The sequence below is a fragment of the Lissotriton helveticus genome, chromosome 10 (assembly GCF_964261635.1).
Source record: "Lissotriton helveticus chromosome 10, aLisHel1.1, whole genome shotgun sequence".
Lineage (NCBI taxonomy): Eukaryota > Metazoa > Chordata > Amphibia > Caudata > Salamandridae > Lissotriton > Lissotriton helveticus.
The window spans coordinates 72,795,569-72,810,883 of NC_136071.1; the positions used below are offsets into that span (position 1 = coordinate 72,795,569).

At 43.6% G+C, this 15,315-nt stretch overlaps 1 protein-coding gene across 1 annotated transcript in view; it reads right to left on the reverse strand.

Moving 5' to 3' along the window:
• Window positions 1–15,315, reverse strand: part of ELK1 (ETS transcription factor ELK1) — a 171,177-nt gene that overhangs the window by 26,864 nt on the left and 128,998 nt on the right. The window contains exon 5 of the mRNA XM_078664780.1: window positions 2,067–2,168. Within this exon, the coding sequence (XP_078520906.1) occupies window positions 2,067–2,168 (102 nt within the window). The remainder of the gene's footprint in view (window positions 1–2,066; window positions 2,169–15,315) is intronic.

Consider the following 15,315-nt stretch of genomic DNA (forward strand, 5'->3'; position numbering starts at 1 on the left):
ACTTACCGTGGCGATATATGTACCCCCCCTCTCCCTGACCCAGATGTTGCACCACCGTCCCCGTAAACCCAGGGTTCCTCCACTTACTACTGTGTATTGATTACATTTTGTTCCTTCAGCCCCCCCCCCTGTGAGACTCTTTTTCGATGGAACGAACGCTTATTGGTTGACTTTCCCGCTCACACATCATGTACTGCAACGTTGTTTTATTGCTGTCTCTCTTTTTCTTTGTTCCTTGCAAGTTGTTTGTGTTCATGTTATAAAATTAATAAAAAGTTTCACAAAAAAAAGAAGGTTTATCAAGTAAGAACAACACAGCCCATTTTATTCTTATGTACAAACAAATTGGGTTTGTAAAACTAGTCGGCAAAGTTTCAGTCCTTTCGAGAGATAGGATCATCATCAGGACACTAAGCATACATGAACCTGAGAAGAATAGAGGATGGGCACTAATGAAACAATGCTGAAGGCACCAATGGGTTCAATTCAGCGACATCTGTGGAAGGATTGTATAGACTCCCAAAGTCACCAAAAATTGAAGTGCGGATGGGATCAAGGGGGATCTGGTAATGTGAGCGGGGCAGAGTGGGCTGCTTCTAGAATGTCAACGGGCCTCCAGAGGAGGCCCGCAAACTCTTCCTGGCCAGCAGACAATACTGCTCGTAAGGAGAGGCAGGTGCAGGCAGCAGGGTGTGCTACAAAAGATTGCTGCTTCTCCTGACTGTGAAGATTTTTGACGACTTTAGCAGTCTATAGAATCCTTGCACATGTCTAGTTGAATTGAGCCCATTGGTGCCTTCAGCAATGACCAAAGGCAGCCAATCACAGTCTATGACTTCCTCATCAATGACCCTTACCGATCGTCAGTGTCGAGGAGGTAGACTGCAGGTCAATCTTCAACCGAACACTTGTCAGTAGCAAATGCTACATATGTTACAATATGAGCAGTGAATAGCACGTTGCCTGTGGAATGATAAAAAGCTACCAGTGCCAGATTGGAATTAGTCTTCAGCCACATTCACACAGTAAATACCAAAAAACTACCAAAATAACCCCATAGGCAACTTCAACGCAAACACGACTTTCTTCACCTGTGAAAACGGTATGGGATGATCTAGAAGAAAAGGACGGGGCTGAAATGGAGTAAAGCCCCTCTGCTCCAATGGCTGGCCTCCGTTTAGGAAGCCAGCCAATGGAGAAGAGGGGCGGGTTTAAGCCCCCATACTGCAAATCATTAAATTTCGGCTGCACAAACACTGCTGCGCAGTGTATCGCTAGGCCGAAACCTAACAAGCAGCGGCTGTGCGGGGGACTGAAAGGCAGGGGTACTGTTTCGTCAGGATTTCCCTGGTCGACAACAGCTTAGAGAATACAGGACTACACAAGAGGTCTCAGAATCACAGTTAGGTCTGAAACTTGACTCTCAGCTGCTGAACAGTGTATCGTTGCCTCAGAAAAGGTTCAGAATTGCTTTGGTAGCAGTCCTCTTTTCCGGGACCTTAACCACCACAGAAGACTGCAAATAAGCCACCAGTAAGCACACAAATATTTTTAGGTCATGGAAGTGTGGGCAAGTTAGTACAATGAGAAGAGGAGTTCCAGTAGAATATAGCATGTTACAACGCATGCTATTACATCGCGCACTTTTAAAACACGGTCGTTACAACAACCGCATTGTTAGTACGCAATACCTTTACATCACATGTCATTACATCGGCTTGCTGTAGGGGGCGCGCTGGACTTAGGAATAGTATTATTTATTATTCCTACTCCAGTTTGTGCAACAGCAGGGAAGGTGTTGGATTTCATATCCAATACCTTAGCGCCCCCTACAGCAAGTCATTGTAATGATTTGCGATGTAAAGTTATTGGTAGCAACAACGCGGTCGTTCTAACAACCGCGTTGTAATAGCATTGCGTTGTTTTAACAGCGTTGTAAACTGTGTTTCCCGTTCCAGGACTGTGACATAGTCTGAGCACACTACAGTGAAGGAATCTTGCACCCTCTTCCGTACCCTTCTTTTAACCATTCTAGATCAAGAGTCTGAACAGAAATAGAGGCTTACCTGGAAAGAGAGCTTGGCCGGACTCCGTGGAGCGATGGGGCTCAGAGTACTCCAGAAATGGATGCTGGGGGGCAACGAGCTCGGGGTCAGCAACACAGGAGTCTGAAACAAATTCAGGTTAGATGTTAATGCTCTGTATGGATAAGAATGGAACATTGCAAAGATAGGGGGTAAGCGGGGCAAACACTGATTTCAGCACAGTCAGTACAAAACCCCATTGCTCCCTACTGCGAATATATTAGAAGTCTCATGCATGGTCACTCCTCTTACAGAGAATAATACAAGCTGCCTGAGAGAATGCAGTGTGGTGGTCTGCAGCACTGTTAATCACCCCAGCACTGCTGCCCTTCCCATGTAGAGAGAACCGGATGAGTTCAGTTTTCAAGCACAATCAGTTCCTCTTCAGGTGGTACAATAAGGGCTTCAATTATTCTTATAGCCCAGCACTTTAAATAGAATATATATAATAAGGGTTTAAAGGCTCCAGCATAGTCCTGTCCTCTCTTGGGACTGAGAAGAAGCTGCCACTCACCATTGCTTGAAAGACATCCCAGTCCTGGGGCTAGACAAAGGGGCACAGCAACCCAAAGCCCAGGAAGATCTACACAGCGTTTCAGCCAGCACGCTCAGTCCCTCCACAAGTACAAATCACATGCGGACTTAAAGGGAGCAGCTTATTGAACATAGGCCCCAATCAATAAAGTATCCACATCCACAGCCAATACACCAAGCGTTAAGGTTCAGCTGTCTGACATTAACCGGCTAAAATGGGCTATGCTTCAAAATGACATTCACAAAATGAATCGTACTCAAAATACATCATTTGGTAAGTGATTTAAATGGGATTGCTTCAATACAACAACTTGTTTGGTACCCCAAAACATCTAACATAATAATGTATGATGTACGGAGACCAAGAAGTTGTGAGGAAATTGGGACATCACCCACCCCTGCTTTTGAATCACTCAAAGTTGATTGTTAAAACCACTCATTTATTGATGTACATGGTATACTAACCAGGAAGAAAAGAGGGAACCGGGAGGGACAAATCGGGGCAGCAAGTGATAGAAGGGGAAGAAGAAACCCACCCACCACTAAATAAAACGATTTGGATTTATGTGGTCCTCAAGAGGATTTGGAGACATTTATGGGGTATGGGACTGGTGGAGAAAAGTGAAAATCAGACACTACAGGGATGAGAACATTAGGTGAAATCTTTCTTGATTATTTCATTAAGGTTTTATAAAAATTGTATCCAACAATCCACGCATTTTTATGAAGGTACCCATTTAGAGCCAGCTCCTTGTTTCTCTTTCCATCCACGTTTTCTACCAAACAACACTGAAATGCTATTTGTAAAATGTTTGTTGCAATAATAATTGTGCAATAATTAGATAAAAGCAAACATGTTGCTAAAATGTTTTTAAAAATGGGCCATTTAGAGAAATGTCTGTTTAACGAGATAATCCGATTTAAGTCTACGCCTCTGAATTATCAAAGATTTTGACTATGCATCAATTTGAGGATAGAATGAGAAAAATACAACCGATGAGGCATCTAAGGGACTTGCCTGTCCTATGTTCCATAGCAGCATCATGTACTACTACCTTGAGATATACAAGCTTACACTATGCCTTTTCAATCAGAAACATCATAAAATGAAGTCTAACGAGAGATAAGAGTGTTCATCCAAAAGTGCTGTATTGTGGCATGTAGGCTACAAGAATAATCAATGGTGGTATGGTTCTTCTCCATTGACACGGAACGTGCAGCTAATTAAATGAGTTGCTTATTGCCACCCATCATCTAAGGTGAACTCAATTCTCTTGCACTGCTTGAAACACAATGCAGACTCAAAATAGAACCCCAAATAAGAAAGTTGCTCGTTACTTTTACCTCTTGAGAAATTGAAATTGTATTCAAAAAGAAAGAAAGCATCAAATCATAATATACTCCTAAATCTGAGACACAGATATTACCTGTTGTGTCTGAGCATGCCTGCTCTGACCTATGAGAGGATTATTAGACTGGAACAGAAAAGTATATGCAAATTAATAAATAACATATTGTACACTTTGTGCATTTGACCTAGAAGACCACATTGACTCAAACTCGACTGCCCTTCTATAAAACGTCAGAAACCCTGTTCTCAACTATCCTATTACCGAACCCACCCACACAGTCGGACGCCTATTGGACCGACATTTACTCATCAGTCGGCAACAGCAAAGTCAACAGGCCAGCAACTATGACCTGGACAGACCATGCCCTCAGCTCCCACCCATGCTGACGCAGTCAGTTCTGTTATGCCCATCCCACGCCACCCAAGACCTACCACCACTGGAAAGCCCCCACCACAACTGGAAAAGCATCACAGAAGAGGAGTGGGCTTCCACCCTCTCTGTGCGCCATCCTGAGCACACCAGCAACTTGCTAAAAGCCATCAAGAACCTCAACAGCTGGATCAAAGCATGTGCTAACTTCCTGGCTCCCCTCAAGTGCAACCCAACAGCAAGAGCCTGACCACAGGCCAGCTAGCAGAGAGGAACTCAGGCTAACCAAACACCACTGCAAGCAAGTGGAGCGCTAATGGAGGACAAGCCAAAACACCAAGGATAAAGCTATCTTCAAAGCAGCCCTACAACTCTACCACCAGCAAATACAAAACAACTAGCAAACAATTCTTGCAGATCTCATTGACGAAAGCTCTAATGGCAAAAAGGAAACTTCGCCATCATCAAAGATTTCAGCGTGCCTCCTGCCGCCTCCAGTAACATCACCCCCTCACAAGACCTTTGCAACAAGTTCTGAAATCCTCTGCAACAAACTCCCCTTCATATAGGCAACTGCGACCCTCAACCGGACGCATCACAGTCACAACTAAACTTCACATCACGGCTGAGTAACAAACCCTGACCTAGTGGCCTGACATCACTGCTGTCCACATTGCAGCTACCATGAAGAGTGTTGTGAAGAAGTTACACTGCTCACTGACAACAAATGCGAGGTTCAAATAAGATTTATTGTAACACACAATCTGGCGTCAATACTCCTTGGGAGCCAGGAACAAACTGACTCTAATGGAACAGCTGACGCTCTAGAATATAGGATTGCACGTCATAACACATCTCCTCCCCTTCACCCAATGGTAACATTGCCATAAATAAAATAGATTTTCAAAAAGGGGGTGGTGATGGACAGAGTATCTGAGTTAATCAGAACACTCCTACCCAGTCAACAGATCAGGGCTTGATCCATCACCGTTTTTTAGCTCACTGCACCATCCCAGTTCAGAACCTGGCTACATGCAAATTAGTCTGTCCCTGGCCCAGTGCATCATGGGAACAGGGCAGACCAAACTACCAAGCCAATTCTTTACTGGAAAGGAAACAAGCTTCCGGGGACCGGTTTCTGGCATTACAGCCGTCTTCGGCCCGGCTTGCTTGAATCCTGATGGTGCAGTGAGCAAGGGACTCACATCTGAGCATACCCTTCCACACTTATGGTGGCCAAAATATTTTCAAAAAGGGGGTGGTGATGGACAGAGTATCTGAGTTAATCAGAACACTCCTACCCAGTCAACAGATCAGGGCTTGATCCATCACTGTTTTTTAGCTCACTGCACCATCCCAGTTCAGAACCTGGCTACATGCAAATTAGTCTGTCCCTGGCCCAGTGCATCATGGGACAGGGCAGACCAAACTACCAAGCCAATTCTTTACTGGAAAGGAAACAAGCTTCCGGGGACCGGTTTCTGGAATTACAGCCGTCTTCGGCCCGGCTTGCTTGAATCCTGATGGTGCAGTGAGCAAGGGACTCACATCTGAGCATACCCTTCCACACTTATGGTGGCCAAAATATTTTCAAAAAGGGGGTGGTGATGGACAGAGTATCTGAGTTAATCAGAACACTCCTACCCAGTCAACAGATCAGGGCTTGATCCATCACCGTTTTTTAGCTCACTGCAACATCCCAGTTCAGAACCTGGCTACATGCAAATTAGTCTGTCCCTGGCCCAGTGCATCATGGGAACAGGGCAGACCAAACTACCAAGCCAATTCTTTACTGGAAAGGAAACAAGCTTCCGGGGACCGGTTTCTGGCATTACAGCCGTCTTCGGCCCGGCTTGCTTGAATCCTAATGGTGCAGTGAGCAAGGGACTCACATCTGAGCATACCCTTCCACACTTATGGTGGCCAAAATATTTTCAAAAAGAGGGTGGTGATGGACAGAGTATCTGAGTTAATCAGAACACTCCTACCCAGTCAACAGATCAGGGCTTGATCCATCACCGTTTTTTAGCTCACTGCACCATCCCAGTTCAGAACCTGGCTACATGCAAATTAGTCTGTCCCTGGCCCAGTGCATCATGGGAACAGGGCAGACTAAACTACCAAGCCAATTCTTTACTGGAAAGGAAACAAGCTTCCGGGGACCGGTTTCTGGCATTACAGCCGTCTTCGGCCCGGCTTGCTTGAATCCTGATGGTGCAGTGAGCAAGGGACTCACATCTGAGCATACCCTTCCACACTTATGGTGGCCAAAATATTTTCAAAAAGGGGGTGGTGATGGACAGAGTATCTGAGTTAATCAGAACACTCCTACCCAGTCAACAGATCAGGGCTTGATCCATCACCGTTTTTTAGCTCACTGCACCATCCCAGTTCAGAACCTGGCTACATGCAAATTAGTCTGTCCCTGGACCAGTGCATCATGGGAACAGGGCAGACCAAACTACCAAGCCAATTCTTTACTGGAAAGGAAACAAGCTTCCGGGGACCGGTTTCTGGCATTACAGCCGTCTTCGGCCCGGCTTGCTTGAATCCTGATGGTGCAGTGAGCAAGGGACTCACATCTGAGCATACCCTTCCACACTTATGGTGGCCAAAATATTTTCAAAAAGGGGGTGGTGATGGACAGAGTATCTGAGTTAATCAGAACACTCCTACCCAGTCAACGGTGCACAGACATAATATCGACTCCAAAATATCGTTTGGACATAATATCGACTCCAAAATATCGTTTGGAGAAAATATCGACAGGACAGAATATAGACAGCCAAAATATCGTTTTTAAGGTAAGTGAAGTAATATCGTTTTTAAGGTAAGTGAAGTAATATCGTTTTTATTTTTAGGGTTCAGGGTCAGTTTTGGGTTTTTGGGTAAAGGGGTATTTTTAGGGTTCAGGGTCAGTTTTGGGTTTTTGGGTAAAGGGGTATTTTTAGGGTTCAGGGTCAGTTTTCAGTTTTTGGGCAAAGGGGTATTTTTAGGGTTCAGGGTCAGTTTTCAGTTTTTGGGCAAAGGGGTATTTTTAGGGTTCAGGGTCAGTTTTCAGTTTTTGGGTAAAGGGGTATTTTTAGGGTTCAGGGTCAGTTTTCAGTTTTTGGGTAAAGGGGTATTTTTAGGGTTCAGGGTCAGTTTTCAGTTTTTGGGTAAAGGGGTATTTTTAGGGTTCAGGGTCAGTTTTCAGTTTTTGGGTATTATTTTATTATATTTTATTACTATATATATATGTTTAATAAATATGAAATAAAAAATATTTATTTAACTTTCATTAATCATTTAATTATTATAAGTTAATTTAAGTAATTTTAAGTATATTTTAGTAATTAATTATTAATATTAATTTAATTAAACACTGTTTTTAGTAAATACGATATTTTTTACAACTATATTTTTGTAAACGATATTTTTAAGTCGATATTTTTGTACTTACCTGTTTGTAGATAGAAACTCGATATTTTGACTGTCGATATTTTCTCAACGATATTTTTGATGGTCGATATTCTGTCCGTCGATATTCTTTCAGTGATCCCCAGTCAACAGATCAGGGCTTGATCCATCACCGTTTTTTAGCTCACTGCACCATCCCAGTTCAGAACCTGGCTACATGCAAATTAGTCTGTCCCTGGCCCAGTGCATCATGGGAACAGGGCAGACCAAACTACCAAGCCAATTCTTTACTGGAAAGGAAACAAGCTTCCGGGGACTGGTTTCTGGCATTACAGCCGTCTTCGGCCCGGCTTGCTTGAATCCTGATGGTGCAGTGAGCAAGGGACTCACATCTGAGCATACCCTTCCACACTTATGGTGGCCAAAATATTTTCAAAAAGGGGGTGGTGATGGACAGAGTATCTGAGTTAATCAGAACACTCCTACCCAGTCAACAGATCAGGGCTTGATCCATCACCGTTTTTTAGCTCACTGCACCATCCCAGTTCAGAACCTGGCTACATGCAAATTATTCTGTCCCTGGCCCAGTGCATCATGGGAACAGGGCAGACCAAACTATCAAGCCAATTCTTTACTGGAAAGGAAACAAGCTTCCGGGGACCGTTTTCTGTCATTACAGCCGTCTTCGGCCCGGCTTGCTTGAATCCTGATGGTGCAGTGAGCAAGGGACTCACATCTGAGCATACCCTTCCACACTTATGGTGGCCAAAATATTTTCAAAAAGGGGGTGGTGATGGACAGAGTATCTGAGTTAATCAGAACACTCCTACCCAGTCAACAGATCAGGGCTTGATCCATCACCGTTTTTTAGCTCACTGCACCATCCCAGTTCAGAACCTGGCTACATGCAAATTAGTCTGTCCCTGGCCCAGTGCATCATGGGAACAGGGCAGACCAAACTACCAAGCCAATTCTTTACTGGAAAGGAAACAAGCTTCCGGGGACCGGTTTCTGGCATTACAGCCGTCTTCGGCCCGGCTTGCTTGAATCCTGATGGTGCAGTGAGCAAGGGCCTCACATCTGAGCATACCCGAAGACGGCTGTAATGCCAGAAACCGGTCCCCGGAAGCTTGTTTCCTTTCCAGTGAAGAATTGGCTTGGTAGTTTGGTCTGCCCTGTTCCCATGATGCACTGGGCCAGGGACAGACTAATTTGCATATAGCCAGGTTCTGAACTGGGATGGTGCAGTGAGATAAAAAACGGTGATGGATCAAGCCCTGATCTGTTGACTGGGTAGGAGTGTTCTGATTAACTCAGATACTCTGTCCATCACCACCCCCTTTTTGAAATTATAAATAAAATAGAGACACACATATGGATAAATAAAGTTAAAAAAAAGAAGAAAAAAACAATAAAAACTGTACTTCAACTTGCAAGGCAATGCAAGAATCATCTTACATATTCCTCAAGATAAGAAGGTGTCTTGCGAACCTTACTTTTTCGGCTGACATTAGGAGCATTACCATTTTCTGTCCAACTATTGCTCATTTTAACGTCACTCATAAGCATAATACCTGAACATCCATCCTCTTTTTTTGCCATCCTATTTCCTTGTACACTCTACTCCTATTTGATATAACGCAACATTTCTCAAATTCCACCTTTCACTACCTTCCGCTACTATAAAACATATGCCAACTCTCTCCACCCTGAAAGAACCTTTGAATTTAGAAAGACCACTCTTAACACATACTGACTTGATCTTAATCCAATCACCACTCTCAATTTTTGTAAAGGACCTCCAATTCCTCTCACATATACCCCTGTCACCAGATCTCGCTCAATCTATCAACCTCTGACACTGTGAGTGGCCTTGCGATATGCCCACGCCTTCACTGAGACCATGCCACTGACATCACAGTGACTGGCCAAGGCCATCAAATGGTTCCTTTAACCAGTCTACGAGAAGTGCGAGAATGCCTAATTCCCCAATAAGTGAGGAAAGCAATCATCTCAGAAGATGTTAGCTGTGTGCCATTATCCATAACAAACACAACTGGTACCCCTTCCTCAGCAACAATATTCCCTAAGACCTTAACGGTTGTCCTAGTGGTAACATCTTTCATGAATCTCATGATCTTCCACTTGGAACTCCATAAGGCCTATAAAATCCAAACAGACCGGGTGCCACAGTTTACATGAATCCTCAATATTCTTTCAGAAAATTTGCATCCTACTCTCAAACTTTTCTCACTCTCTTTGCACTCCACACATTTTTCAACCGACACATTGATCTGTTCATCTAATCTAGGCCACTAACATTCTCTATTCATTCTTCTCTTAGTTAAGTTTTGCCCCAAATGACCTTCATGAGACAACATGATCAGCCTTGTCTTTAAACCTTGAGGAGTTACGAACCGATCACCCCTCATGATGACCTTCTGACCATACACAGTGAGTTCGGAATTACACTCTCCCTTGTCACCTCCTTAAGAATCATCTTCAGGACTTCCATCAAAACTGTATCTTTTTCCATCTCTTCCTCCCACTCCTGCAAAGTGAATGTTCCTGCCCCATAATGCACAGCATCTGGCACTAAAGCCACTGTGGCTTCCATTTCATCTTCCCTTATGGTAGCATCATCAATATTTTTCCAATCTATTGACATTCTAGATAGTCTGCTTGTACATTGCGCCAACTCTGAATAAATTCAACTGTATACATGTATTCTTGTAATCTTGCGGGTAATCTTGCTAACCTGGTAGAACCTTTTCCCGCCCCTCCAAGAGACAAAATCTTCATTAACGGTTCGTGATCAGTTTTCAATATAAAACGTGTGCTCCACAAATATACCCCAAAATATTCAGTTCCCAATGCAGCAGCAAGAGCTTCCCGTTGAATCACAGAACAATTCTGTCTAACTGTGTCAAAGTGCGTGACGCAAACGCCACCGTCATTTCCTTTTTTCCATGAATCTGGGAGAAAACAGCACCCAATCCAGTAGCACTTGCATCTACAGTGAGCACTGACTTGAGCTGTGTGTCAAACGCCGCCAAGATGTTAGCTTCACAAATTTCTGATTTTATTTTCTCAAAGCATAGTTGTTGATCCTTGCTCCATACCAACATATTATCCTTGTGTAGCAACTTCATCAACTCCTCTGTATTGTCAGCAAATCTTTCAACAAACTTCAATATTGTATTAATCCCAGGATTACGTTAATTGTCCTTTGTCCTGAGGGCAAGGAGCCAATTTGATTACATCAACCAAATATTTTTTGGTTTGATCCCTCCATCAGCTATAGAATAGCTCAAGTACTCAATTTGTTGTGTAAGAAATGTAATTTTTTCTTGACTCAAAGTCAAACAGGCTTCTTTTACTTTATTCAATTCTTTTTTTAAGAATCATGTTATGATGTTCTACGAAATCACCAAAAACCAGTATATTGTCTTGAAAGAACACTGCATTTTCCATCCCTTCAAACAACTGCACCATCATTTGCTGAAAAACGCTGGCAGCTGAGATTAGGCCTAACGGCATGCGAATGAACTGAAAAGTACCCTCAGTCATTATGAAAGCAGTGAGCTGCTTGGACTCTTTGTGCAATCTCTCCTGATGGTAGGCTCTTCTCAAATCAAGCTTTGAAAAATACCTATCACCCTTTATAGAAGCCAACAATTCATTTACGTTTGGAAGAGGAAAACTATCAGCCACCACATTCTGGCTTAGTGACCTCAAGTTCACACAAAATCTTAGGCGAACGTCGGTTTTCTGTGTGATTACTACAGGCAAAATCCACTGGGAATTCTCTACTGGTTCAATAATGCCACCCTCCAACATTTCATGAATAAGTTTCTTTAATTCACTTCTCACAGCCAACAGCCAACGGTACTTGTCTTAGTTTGTGTTGAATGGGAATGACACCATTCTTTAACACATAACACATAATACATCTCTGTGTTTCACTAAACATCTTCGGTGAATCGCCTAACACATTTTGTAAATGTACTTCTTCCACTACCATTACTTGGTTGGATGGCCGTGGATTATCAATTATATTAAGGTCAAACTGGTTACCCACCCTAAATAGGAGGACCGTCTACAGACACATACACTTTCCCAGTGTCCTCACGCGAACCAAACCGTATCCTGCCTTCCATGCATCCTGCAATATCAATTGTCTCTCCCTGAAACCCTCAAAGATGTATATTCTTAGGTAGCAATTCAACATTCTTCCATCGTGCCCTGTACACTTCTTCCGGAATGATAGTATACATGGATCCTGAATCTATCATAATTGTCACTGTGCACCCACACGCTTCAAATTCAACTATTGGCCTAAGTAAACACCTTGTATCCTCACATACCCCATTGGTTTCCTTCCACTTCCCTACAACCACAATTCTGTCAGTATAACTTGTTTCCTCACCAACTGTTCTTCCCCTGGATTTGCCATAATACTTACTGTTGTTAATGCTTTCCTTACACATTCTCGCAAAGTGGCCCTTGCGACCACACCTCCTACACTCAGAGGTGTGGTATGCACTTCCACATTGGGTACATTCCTTAGTGTTGCTCGGCATGCCACTCATGCCTCCAGACCCTCCTTTGGTACTGTGTCTAGTACTGTGTCTAGACACTGTACTTACCTCTCCCTCTTGACCAGGACTGCCTCCCATCAAAACTGCAACATCCTCACTGGTCCTGTCTTTCCTACTCAATTCCTTCATTCATCATTGTGACTCTTCTATCAGCTTGGCCACCTCTACATCATCTTTAAGTGAGGGATCCTTGGATGCCCATAACCTTTCCTGTATTTTCTTTTCCCTGCACCAAACAATCAGTTGATCACGAATCAACTCTTCCGTCATTACCCCAAAACTACACTTCACAGATCGTTTCCCGAGTCTCGCCACAAATGTATCACTAGACTTGTTTTCAGCTTGAGGCGGAGTGTAAAATTTGTAATGAGCCATTACTAAATTGACCTCCTTAGCAAATCTATTTTCTAGATTCTGCAACGCCTCCTTGTACTCATTCCCTATATGCTGACCATTAGGTCCCACTGCTACAGGTAAATATTTAAATACTCTTTGACCTTTACTTCCCAAAGATTTGAAGATGAACACGTTTTTCTCGGCTGGTGAAAAACTTGTTCCATCCAGTGCTATTATGTAAATCTCAAACATCCCAACCTAATCGTCCCACATTATGGATGGTACTCCTGGTTAAGCTAAAAAAGAATGGGGGGAGGACTTATATTACTATGCAATGCCATATCAGCTGATCACTTTTAAGCACTTTACAAACGTGACTGGTGTGCCGATCACTGTGATCAATTCTCCACAATATATAAGAGCTGCCTTTCAAAATATATCAATAATGTGGTACCCACAATTCCTGTGTCACTACTACAATATTGTAGATGTGGATCACTATGATGATGTTCTTCCACAACGCAATGCTGCACTGTGAGGAGCTCACCATGTAATATTGTTTTCTACATGTATAAAAGTATTGCTGTAAACCGCTGACACTGTATTGTAGGTGTGCAAAACACCGTGAACTACCTTCCTGACCTGCACTGACATTGGAGGTGTGCACACCCAGTACACGTGAAACGCTGACCTCCGTGATGTAAAGAAGGTCGCATGTTCCCAAAGACACAAACAGAGAAAACAGCTCCTCAGCTTCCTGTAAACAGTGACCTCAAAGATGGCGGCTCGTAAGTGTACCATGAGTCACACAGCAGTTTCAAAGTTGAACTGGTCTCCAACTACGCAGACACTGCATTAGCATACCAGCTTCACACAGAGACCACCCAAAATGGTGGCACATACACATGCTGTGCGTTGCGTTCCAACTACAGAGTAGCAATGTTAAGCTGGTCTACGACTCCAACACTGTGTTAGCACACCAGCTTTACACGGAGACCTCCCAAAATGGCGGCGCATGACGTGCGTTGCGTTGCAGTCCAACTATGAAGTTGCAACCACATTCTGACCGGACGACGTCACTCACTCTGAATAGGTTGCTCTGTACTCTGTTATGCACACACAGGATTTTATCTTCAGTGCAGCATGAGCGTACGCTCAAGCGCTCGTCAACGCTGACCAGTGAGTGCCCCCTGATAATAATGTAACCAATAGTCCAATAACTCCATGGTGCTCACCACAGTGCATCAGTCGCTTATCTCTAATTTTTTTGATAGTGACAGCAATTGTCCATGGGCTCACCACAAGGCGCCGGTAGCCGCTTTCAATCCTTTTACTGGTCATTATCAGTCTGCACCATGATCACCAAGGTTGTGTGCTATCCTCTCCTTACGCGTCCTCCAAGATAGTCGCCAAAATGTTGTGAGGAAGTTACACTGCTCACAGACAAGAAGTGCGAGGTTCAGATAATATTTATTGTAACACACAACCTGGCGTCAATCCTCCTTGGGAGCCAGGAACAAACTGACTCATGGGGCACCTGACACTCTAGAATATAGGATTGCACGTGATAAGAAAGAGGATCCACTTTGGAAGCCAAATATGGCCCTTGTCCCCAGCCCACTTTTACAAAAAGACTCCTCTGGATTTGCGAAGCACTAACACCCATCCTTAACGCCATCATCGACACAGACATGTTCCTGGCACCTGTAAACAAGTAAGTCATACCCCTTCTCAAGAAACCATCTGCTGACCCAGCCATGCTTTTTAACTATAGACGTATCCCCCTCTTACCACAAATGGAAAAGATCTTAGAGAAACTAATAAGCAGACGACTCACTGACCACCTCAGCAACTACCAGGTCCTCAACGCCAAGCAGTCCAGATTAAGGCCCAACCACAGTACAGAAACAGAACTCATCGCTGCCACAGACATCCGCATGAGACAGAGGAGACACAGCAGCCCTCATTCTCCTGCACCTCTCTGCAGCATGTCACACGGTCTCACACCTCATCCTCATCAGATGCCTGCATGAGATGAGCATTCAAGGGCCTGCTCTCCACTAGATCTGCTCCTTCTTAACCCAAGTGAAGTTTTTTCTACTGTACACATACTTCTAAACAGATATAGGATAGCAGTTTTAATTTTTGCAACAATGACAAGATAATTGTTCATGAACTTTCTAGTAAGGCAGGCATTGCAGAAAATAGTGCCATTACTGGCTACTGACAAGGTATTTATCATATACCAACATAAAGAGGTGATATCTGCTAACCACGGTAGGAATAAATGCTTGCAATGACAAAAGGCTGGAATAAGAGGTTGAGCTGTTAAGGGATTAACTATGTGGCTCAGAAGTGTTACTCATTTTGCAGGCAGGTCATTTTTACTAATTCAGTGAAGATGCCTTCCTGGACTTTTGTGTTAAAAGAACTACAATAAGGCTGACAAGCTTCCTTCACAAGGACATGCCGAATGCCCGTGTTCGCTCGAAGGGGGGAAATAAAGCTTCCATTGACTGTTTCATTTGAGGGAGGCTTTATCATGTTAGAAAGGATTATACCCAGATGTCTCAATGGGATTTGGGTAGCTTGAAAGTAAATCCCCCAGGACTTTAGGTACAGCAATGTCTCTAGAATAGT